The sequence below is a fragment of the Aphidius gifuensis genome, linkage group LG3 (assembly GCF_014905175.1).
Source record: "Aphidius gifuensis isolate YNYX2018 linkage group LG3, ASM1490517v1, whole genome shotgun sequence".
In the NCBI taxonomy this organism is placed as follows: domain Eukaryota; kingdom Metazoa; phylum Arthropoda; class Insecta; order Hymenoptera; family Braconidae; genus Aphidius; species Aphidius gifuensis.
Genome location: NC_057790.1, coordinates 12,015,856 through 12,026,888, shown reverse-complemented (window position 1 = coordinate 12,026,888; position 11,033 = coordinate 12,015,856). Strand labels below are relative to the sequence as shown.

Sequence of the window (11,033 nt, the reverse complement as noted above, 5' to 3'; positions counted from 1 at the left end):
AAATTCGTGACTACAAATTTATTTCATTCTCTATTGTTACAATGATTATTGTTACAGATAAATTTATTTAATTTTCATTCATTTTGCTTGTTCCTTCTAATAGGTCATCTCCATGTCCAGAATCGCTTTCTTCTAACCTTTTAAACTCTCTGTTTTTATTCATTTTGTTGTACTATGATTTTAGCCTGTCAATGTTAAATATTTATTACAAAATTGTCGAGTTTGATTGTATTTCTTCTATTTTTTTTTTCTCTCGGTTGAATCAGGATTTAACGTTTCAGTTGTTGCTGAAGTCGTCATTATATTTTTAATTTTTTTATATTCATTTATTTTCAATTCCTTTAATACTATCACATCACCCTTTTTTCCCTAGAAATTTTCTGCCTTTTAAATCCATATAGTTAGTTCAATATAAAATATATTTTCTTTGGTAAATTTATTATCTTTATTTAGTTCAATCAAACTTTTTTTTATTTAAATTTTATTTTACTTCATAATCACTGTCGTCTGCTAATGTTATTGTTCTTTATTTTAATAACCGTCCTGACATTGCATATATAAATTCCACTTTATTTATTGCTATTATGATTGCGATGATATCTAAATAATGTCATTATTACTATTAAATAGTTTTCTTTTTTTTTTTTTTTGCTAAAATTATTTTGTCTGCAAATAAATTAATTGGTAGATGTACAATTTCTTGTATTTTTTTAAACTCGAAATTAATGTTCGGTATATTTTCATTTTCCTCATCGTCATCGAATTTTATATTAGCTTCTACTGGTATGATTATTTCTTTATTATTTATTGATGGGTATTGTTCATTAATTTTTCTCACTAATCCTCCAGTGATCGTTTATATTTTGTTTAAATTGAATATTGAATTATTTATCATGTTAATAATTTTTTTTAAAAATCTTTTTGTTGAAAAATCTTGTTGAAAAATATGATTTTTCCATGATATTTTGCTATACTTTTCTTTTTTGTTTACTGATATTTTTCTAATATTTTCCTATAATTATCGTATTTTTTTTTATATTCAGTGATTTTTCTATATTTTTGTTTATTCGTTTATATATTCTTTACTTTCCTATATTTTTCTTCATTTTCCATATTCATCGTGTTTAGATGAATTAAAGGACTTAGAAAATTTTCGGGGGGGGGGGGGGCATAATTGATATGTTCCCTTATTTATCGTTTTTTTCTTTATATTCACTGATTTTTCTTCGACATTTTCCTATTTTTTTCTACATTTTTTTTTACATTTACTGATATTTTCTCATATGTATCGTATTTTTCGCGATAGAGTTTTTTGAGACACATAAATTGAGCCTAATACGAAGTCTCTACTATGATTTTGCGTCGAGTTATTTATTGCGCCGTTTCTATAACTTGTAAAATTTTCACATGAAAATGTATGTACTAGTTTGAGTTACATAAATAATAATTTGAGAATGATGAAATATAAAACAGAAAAGATTCACGAACAAAAAACCTTTGGTGATAAATACTCTCTGATGGAAAATTTAGACACCACAAATTTTTAAGTAAGAAAAAAAATTTTTTCAAAATTTACATTTTAGTTTTTTGATTAAAAACTATTATCAATAGAGCAAAAAACCTATTACGCGGGCGATAAAGTTTTTGAATGCGCTTCTTTTGAGCCTGGTACGAAGTCTCTGGGTTACTTAGTTCGTAAGTTATGAGCGTTTTTTTTTTTTCGCCGATGAATTCAAGACTGCGGCTGAGCCTATGGCTCCTAGCCTCCGTTAAAAAAAAAAAACAAAACAAACTATTTGATGTTAAATAAATTCAATGTCAAATATTGATCGATTTTTTCAACATCTTTTTTATGAGCGAATTAACCACAAACACATGATGGTGCATCATCGCCGCCACCACCACCACGATGCTTTGTTCTATTATGATTGCTGCTCTTTATATATGATCAATATTGTTGTTGTTATTTTGATTTCCACTCGGTACATCATTTACTAAATTATTATTTACTCCTGTTGTTGTTGTTTTATTGAATGATTCAATATTTAATCATCTGTTCCATTTTTTTGTCCTTAACAAATCCATTCAAGATCCTGAATTTATTCCAATCGATAAACAAAATAGAAAAAAAAAACATGAAAGAATTGAAAAAAATAACATAGAAAATGAAGAACCAGTGTCAGAAATAGATTATACTGATATAGATATGATTCGATCTGATATAGAAAAAATCGAAGAACGTATACCCCAAAAGAAAAAAAAAACAGATAATGTTGAAGAAAAAATTATCCAACCAGAGACAATCAATGGAAGACTCATACTGGGATTGAATCGCGAAATTATAAATGTGAAAAGTCGACTCGCACTAGTTGAACAAAAATCGACCAATATATTACAACCACTTCGAAATAATGTTCCAGTACGTCCAGTGCTAAGAGATTTTACAAATCATCAAGAATCAAATTATTCGAGAGTCATGCCTCACGATGAAGTACGTGGTGATATTCATTTGAAATTACATATATATATATATATTTTATGATTTTGAATTGATGAATTTACCTGATTTATTTTGATTATAGGTAGAAATAGGACGGCCTGGAAGTCAAGTATTAATTACAGGAGATCAATGGGATGAGGCCATGGCACGAAGCACTTTTACATCAATGGGTAAGTCTCTTGTAATGTCAGCATACCCACAAGAGACATTACTTGACAGCAATGTTCGTGGAGGGAAAAATAAAATCGACAAAAATGCTCCTCAGCTCCAACGTCTCGAAACTAAAACTCTAGGAGCAATAAAATGTAAATTATAATTATATTTTTACAAATATAACTATTTTTTTTTACAACTATTTTACAAATATAATTATTTTGTATTTCAAACTAATCTTTTTTTTTTATTTTCAGATTCAGTAAGAATGCGTTTCCCAGATACTTTCAAAGAGGCTGCATTCGTGTCGGCAATCAATAACATGTTGTCTAAGTTAAGGAAAAAAAGAAATGACTAATTTTGATGAATAAATAAATGAACTTTTCTTTTCCGATTAAATAAAGTTCAAACACTTGACTAGTAGTCGACTTACACCAGTTGAAATTTTTTTTTCTGATTTTTTTTTTTGCCAATTCAATGAAGTTTCAACACTCGACTGTTAGTCGATCGACAATAACTAATAAATTCTATAAATAAATAATAATTTAAATAAATCTAATGTATTTTTGATCATAAATAAATAATAAAGTAGATATAAACTGCATATATTCGTCATGTATTTTAAATAAATTTTAATGTTTTAATTTTTTTTATATTTTTAATATAATATATTTTCTATACAGATATATATATATATATTTGAGATATATTTCAAGTATATACCATACAGTATACAAAATTATATAAATTAGATATATTTCGAATATACCCTACATATATCTTACCTGTATTTTAATTTCTTTCCTTGTTTGTTATGTCGTATATATCCTCGATTGATGTGAATTATAATTTGAATATAAGAAATATACATACGTATTATATTAATTCCGGCCAAAAACACTATGTCTTATAAATATTTTTCTTATATTTTAGATATTGGAGATATATAACTGCACTATTATTTATTTATTTACAATATATTTTTTAGGATATATCCGAAATATAAAAATTAAATAAATTATTTCCGTGGGGGTTAAAACTAATCAACATAAAGACTTCGTGATAAGCTCAAATATTGCGTCTAAAAAAACTCTATCGCCCGCATTGTAGTTTTTTCTGCTATCTTCAATAGTCTTTAAAAAAAGAAAAAACCTTAAATGGAAAAAAAAATCAGATATTTAATTTCTTTTCTCAAAAAGTATGCAAGGTCGAGAAGAAACCAACATATAAAAATTAGTTGATAAATCATATTATTTTGAACACACAGCAAAGCATTATATTATCATATAAACATGAAGTAACGATATCTTAGTCAAGGAATGGTAGAGTCACGACTCACGTGGACTAGCTAATTGGATTATGAAACAAGGAAGCTTTCACTAAAGAGGACTGAAGGCTAGTTCTGTAGTCTATACTTAACGGTTTATATTTGAAGCTGAGTTCATTCACTAATGATGAACTCTTCATGGACATCCAGAAAAAATTTATAACTCGATGTCAGGATGTCAGATATTTAATATTTTTTCTCAAAACCATTCGAGGTCGACAAAAAACCCACGTATCATATAATAGAGCTCAGTCAGTACTTTCATTTGAGACTAATTTGATGTTTCTACCTTCATTATTCCAAAAGTTATAAAATTTTCAAACAATTCTAAAAAAATTAGGCAATGAATAACTCAACGTGGAATGAGAATAAAGACTTCGCAATAGGCTCAATGTTTGCTTAAAAAAAAACTCTATCGCCCTCAGAAAAAAAAACAATAAACATCAAAATTTATTTTTGAATGTGTGAATGATCTCGCTTTTGAAAAGAGAAAAGTGTCAAATATTAATTGTTGTTACTGTGTTAGGTTTTCAAGTTTAAAAGTGCAGATTTTTTATTTTTATCGATTATTTTTTTTAAGTAATGAAAAGTAAATAGTTTTTCGGTTTACGAGAATGTTTTTTGTGATTGATTGTGTAAATTATTTAAAAGTTATTTTTTTATTTTTTTTATTCAATAATTTGAATTAAAAGTTTTTTTTTGAATAATTTTTTATGTAATCAAATGTGTAAATGATCTCGCTGTTAAAAAAAGAAAAGTGTCGAATGTTATTTGTTGTTACTGTGAATGATCTCAAAGTTATTTTTTTTTTTTGTTGTTATTGTAATGTCCGGCAGTAAAACGCCTAACTTTTTTTTTATTTTTAATAAACTATATAAAATCAGGGTGCATTTCGGCAACGCTAACTCCATCTAACGCACGACAAGTGTAGTACATTAGAGGGATCTAAAGGCCTTGCACCCTCATATAAAATCTAGAGCCGGCACTAATGCCAGTTGGCAATACTGTCTATATTAATAAAAATAATTAATAATAAATTAATGTAATAAGTGACATCGATAAAATCCTAAAACTACAAGGAATCTGTCGATACCACTCATATAATATTCAAATAATTAGAAATAATTATAAATAATAAATTAAAGTCGGACCATATAGGCCGACTAATAAGCTACAAGCGAGATAAGGAAAACGGGAAATGAACCAAGGAAAACCGAACATCCCCGGACCCCGAACGATCCTCTCTCACCCTGAAGGATTTTCCTATCGCTGAGGATCTTGAGGGATGTTTACTCATTGGTTGTAACCAGAACACCACTCTTCTAGCTCTAAAAGCTTTTAGTTTTTCATATTAAAAACTTAAAATATTCCATTATTTTCACAGGTCAATCATGTAAGTTATTTCATTACTTTATTTTATTTAATTGATTTGTAACCAAAGTTACAGCGGATATAACATTTGGTTATATATTTTATCATTTAAAATTGTTTTAATGTTACAATATTACATTTGTAAAATTGTCGGACCACATGGTCAATAGTCATATTTAATTTTATCAAGTTAGTAATTCAATTGGGTACTACAAATCACTAAAAGAATTATATCATAAAATAATATACGTTTTGGTTAATTTAAACCACGTTATTGGTTAAAATTTATTAATTCTGTCAAGTGTAGAGAACACGACCGCATAGTCATAGTATCTGATTCTTGCAAGTTTTGAGATCAAGCGTATACTCTGTGTTAAGTGTTCAATCAAATAATTATTGAATAAAGTAAAATATTGTATCTAATTTAAACATTCATTTGTTTATTAAAAATAATTAATTGATTTCAATATAAAAATTAACTACCCCGTGGTCATACATTTGGTTATGACTACAACTTATAAAATACAGTAAAACGTTTAAATAAGTCGTAAATTAAATACAAGTAGTAGTGACAGGTTGTAACCACAGTGTAAGTGAGTGTATACAGTCTTGTGTATCCACATCGCCAATTTTATACAAATAAATTTGCATAGTATTGCTCTACATTATTTATATAAATATATATCAACCTACTTAGTTATTTTATTGGTAATAAAATAATTGTTACAACCAGTACAAATCAAGCGTCATTATTACATGATAATAAAGTCAGTGAGTAAAATTATTAACGACTGGATTGCATCTCAATCCAGGCGCTCAAATTCGGGTTTCGTGGCATGTTATGTGACGGGTCGTTTCTAAACATTTTTACTCTGACTCCGTAATAACCGCATGGTCCGAAGTCTCTCTCTCTCTTTTTAAATTACAACGCGATAGTTTGTATTTAGGTCTATATGAGTAATTTATAACTTTTGTAATTGTTTTCCATGTAAACGTAACATATTTTGTCTCCGTAATAAATTGTGCTCCGATCTACAAAATTACAAGTGTCGATGAAATAATTTTTAATTATTGTTGGAGTTGATATTATTGTGATAGAATTACGTATATTTTTCAGGTTCCTTTTTACATCTCCCTACATTACGCTAATTATCCCCCTACCTTTCTAATGTATTTTAAATGAGCAGGATGAACACGGTTAATTAATTATCCATATCAATCAGGGTTATTTGACAGGGCAATTGTTGATTGTCTAATAAATAATCCGGCTACGATATTTCATTATTCAATAATTCAAATTAAGAGTTTTGTTTCTAAATATTCTTTAAAAAATTTTATTATACTAAAATTATTAATTTTTTTAATATTTTAGAAATGTAAATTATTATTTTCATAATTTAATTTTTGATTGTTTCCAGATTGTTTACTCTCTTCGTTTCCAACGGGAATCCAAAATCCAAAGCTTATATACCAGTAAAATGGGTAGAATTGATGAATTTTAAAACACTCAACCGTATTATAAGAACAACAAAGGCATTATTTACTCCGACTACAAGATTAGTACATATAAATTATTTGAATAAAAATGTAAGAGTTTATAAATCAGGCAACGAGATGTTTTTTATTTCAGTAAATTGTGAAGAATAAAAAATAAATTTTAATCATTTATTCAAAGAAGTTCCATCATGAATAAATAAAAATAAAACGATATATATATATAATAATTATTTTCCTTTTCGATAACTATGTATTCAATCATTTTTTTTTTTTTTGAATATCATGAATAAATAAAAAAAGATGTGTGTTATTGTACGCACAGGGAAGTGAAACTTCTTTAGTAATTCTAATAAATAGTAATTGAAAGATCTCTCGTTGCATTAATATGTTATTGACTAGTTGTCTTTTTCGCTCTCCTTCCGAGTGAACTATTATGTTTATTCAGTCATTAACAATTATGATAGAAATTTTTTAATTTACTGATTAGTTATAATATTAAGGTTCTATGTAAATGAAATTCTAATTCAAAAACTTAAAACAGAATATTATAATCTATATATATAAATGTGAAAATGAAAAACTTCGTTGCTAATGTTCTCAGCAACTACCGAACCGATCATTGTGATTTTTTCTTTAAATCAAAGAGCTTATCACGGAGATCGTGATAGGCGTTTATTCGATTTCATATCTTAATAAACAACCGAGTTATTATTTATTATAAATAACAGCCTGTTACGCGGCAGAGGCAACAGGCGGCGCTTTGGTAGTGGGTGCTTTACACTCATACAATCACAGAGGTGGAAAAAAAGAGAGAACGCACTATAGTCCCAAATGATTTATCTATTTGCATTTAAACATAATCGAAAAATTAAAAAAAAATTAACAATAATATTAGCTTAGGAATTATCAGGCCGATAGATAAAAAGAAGTGTAGGTCAAAACAAACTTAAAAATTTTGATAAATATTCGGTTTAAATGAAATGTGTTATCAATAGAAAATGTGTAATAAAATGAAAATGTTAACGTTCGAAATAATGAAATTCAGTCCGTCAGTACATAATAATTTCTTTGTTGGATAACCTTGGTTTAGATTTCCTATTCTGTTTTGAATGATAATGAAAATGACAACGCGAAATTATTTAATAGATATCATCATACATTATTAATTCATTCAAAAAATTGAAAAACAAAATTCCATATAAATAATTAAGGTTGAAAGTAAACCCCATCGTCAAACAAAGTTTGGATCCAATAGTATGTAATCCGCATTGTAAAGAAAAACAAACTGATAATTAAAAAATAGTAGTAGTAAAAATTTTTTCAATGACAAGCGTAAATATGTATTCTGCGCCTATTCTTATGTGTTGAAGTTGTCAACTTTGACATTCATTATCTAAAAAAAAAACTAGAAGGAAAATTTAAAAAAAATACACTTTTATTTGCCACCAAAAAATCGAAAATTAAATAACGGGAAATTTATTTAACTTTCAACCTCAAGTTTGGAATAGGAATATTATTTAGAGCTAGCAAGTCTTTAATTCTTTTAAACAAATGATTACATCTCTGAAATTGTAAAAATAATCCCAAGCAAAGCCAAATTAAAAATAATCTCAGCAACTACCCAACCGATCATCGTGATTTTTTTTTTAAATAAAAGAGCTTATCTCGCAGATCGTTATAGGCGTTTATTCAATTTCCTATCTTAATAAACAACAGAGTTATTAATTATAGCCCGTTACGCACCCAAGTCAACAAGCGGCGCTTCGGTAGTGGCTGCTATGCACTTATAGATACAATCACAGAGTTGAAAAAAGAGAGATAACGCCCTATAGTCCCAAATGATTTATCTATTTGCGTTTTAACATAATCAAAAAATTGAAAAAAAATTAACAATAATATTTTTAAACCAACTAGCTTAGAAATCATCAAGCCGATAGATTAATAGAAGTGTAGGTCAAAATAAAGATGCACCCTGGTAGAAATATTTCCCCAACTTTCTTCCAACTTTTTTCCGCCATTTCTCCACCTCTTTACGAAAATGACCCATGGTTGGAGAAATGGTGGACAAATTTCTCCAACCTTTCTCCAACCAAAAATTTACTTCAACTTTTTTCCAACTTTTTTCGGCCATTTCTCCAACCTGAAATTTACTCCAACTTTTTTCCAACCAAAAATTTACTCCAATTTTTTTCCAACTTCTTTCCAACTTTTTTCGAACCATGGGTCATTTTCGTAAAAAGGTAGAGAAAGTTGGACAAAAGGAGGAGAAAGTAGGAAAAACTTGGAAAAATATTTCTACCAGAGCAAGCTTAAAAACTTTGGTAAATATTCGGTTCAAAGGAAATGTGTTATGTTAATATAAAATCAACTGTGTATTAAAATAAAAATATTTTTAACGTTAAGAATAATAAAATTCAGTCAGTGAGTACGTACTAATTTATTTAACGGATAACCTTGATTTAGATCTTCCATTAATTCTGTCTTTAATGATAATAAAAATGGCAGTGCGAAATTATTTAATAATTATCATTATACCGTATTATTTCATTCAAAAAAAGTTAATTTTATTCAAATAATTATGGTTGAAAGTAAATTCCATTGTCTAACAAAGTTTGGGTCCGAGAGGGGTATTCTAGATATGGCTATAAAAAATATTCTCAATGCCCCCCTGTCCAAAGTATAACCACTATACTAGCAGGTTCTTAGTAGTATATGTTGTGACGAGTTGTACTCGCCCGCCTTAAATTTATATATTATTACTATTATTACTTTATTTAATTTTATTATTATTATGTTATCGGGTATGGCTGGCTAAATAAGAAGGGGAATATTGTTGGGGAAAGGGAAATTTCTCTGCTATTTAAGCTGGCGACCCAGCTGAATAGACGTTTTTTTTCTTAGGTTTCTGCCTCCCGACTAGTAAGTTCGAGGTTCTTGAGGAGCCATCCCAGAACCTCGAATAGTCTTCTCCCCACCCAGGTATCGGAGCCATCCATACCTAAACCCAAGGAGCAGGAGTCATCCTCTCTTAAAAATCCCCATTATTTCATGTATAGTCAGTTGGTCAGCTTTGCTTAGTTTTTCATTAATTATTAGTCAGTTAATTATTCCTTTTATATATCATTTTTCTTGTTAAGACCATGACTTGAAGTCAGGTCTCATAATTTTATATTTGTGTTCAACTTAATATTATTTTATAATTTTTGATAAACATAATTTTTGACTAGTAATAATTTTTGATACTTAAATTGTTTTTTTTATAATAAATAATCTCGTTGTTTGTGTGCCATAATTATTGTTTTGTCGATTACTTTATTGTGCTACCCTTGATTTTACCTTTTCAGTGACCTAATTTTAACGTTCTTTACTCGGCCCTCTCTCCACGAACCAGCATACTGAACGACCCAGGCAAACCCCTCAACTTAGTTTTAGAATTATATTTTCAGGAACGGATCAGCATCATTGGATTCATTGGATTATTCGGATTTTCGTGATTTCTGTGATTTTTGTGATTATCTGGCTATCTGGCTATCTGGCTATTTGGTATTTGGTATTTGGTTATTTGGCTATTTGGATATTTGGTTATTTGGTTAGTTTTAGTGCCGTTTTTTGGGTAAGTTTTAGCGTCGTAGAATAAAATTTTCCGTCCCCCTTTTTGTCTGTAAAGTTAGTTGATCCGCGACCCGAGCTAATTTCTAAAACTAAGTGAGAAGGTAACATGTCACGTTACAAGGTGTCTGTAATCTATCTGGATAGACACACACATACTACTACAGCACAGAAACAAGGAACAGCACCATTTAAAATTATATGTCCACTGGATCCTTAGGAGAAAAGGGATCTCTAACTGCTTTAATAATCCGTATTGTTAAATAGAACAAATTGATAGTTGACTCAGCAATAATTGATAGAAATTCTTAACAAGCGTTAATATGTGTTCTGTACCTATTCCTAGGTGTTGAAGTTTCTAGTTTTGATATCAATTATCTAAAAAAAAAATGAGCACGGAAATTCTGGAAAATTCATCGGAATAGATGATTTTTCCGGCTTTCATTTGCAACAAAAAAATCGAAAATTGAATAATAGGAAATATATTCAACTCTCAACCGTAAGTTGGGAATATTATTTCAAGCTAGCTAGCTCCAATTTTTTTCAAACAAATGATAACATTCAAAAATTGTCAGA

At 28.4% G+C, this 11,033-nt stretch overlaps 1 protein-coding gene across 1 annotated transcript; it reads left to right on the top strand.

Moving 5' to 3' along the window:
• Positions 1-2,152: 2,152 nt before the first annotated feature.
• Positions 2,153-2,716, top strand: LOC122850902. The gene is made up of 3 exons (XM_044149957.1): positions 2,153-2,491; positions 2,583-2,670; positions 2,706-2,716. The coding sequence occupies exons 1-3, from the start codon at positions 2,207-2,209 to the stop codon at positions 2,714-2,716; spliced, it is 384 nt and encodes a 127-aa protein (XP_044005892.1). The 5' UTR covers positions 2,153-2,206.
• Positions 2,717-11,033: the final 8,317 nt, after the last annotated feature.

Coding starts and splice junctions, on each gene's coding strand:
- LOC122850902 (XM_044149957.1), top strand. CDS start 2,207: ATGATTCGATCTGATATAGAAAAAATCGAAGAACGTATACCCCAAAAG. Junction 2,492..2,582: donor GAGTCATGCCTCACGATGAA/GTACGTGGTGAT, acceptor TTTTGATTATAG/GTAGAAATAGGACGGCCTGG.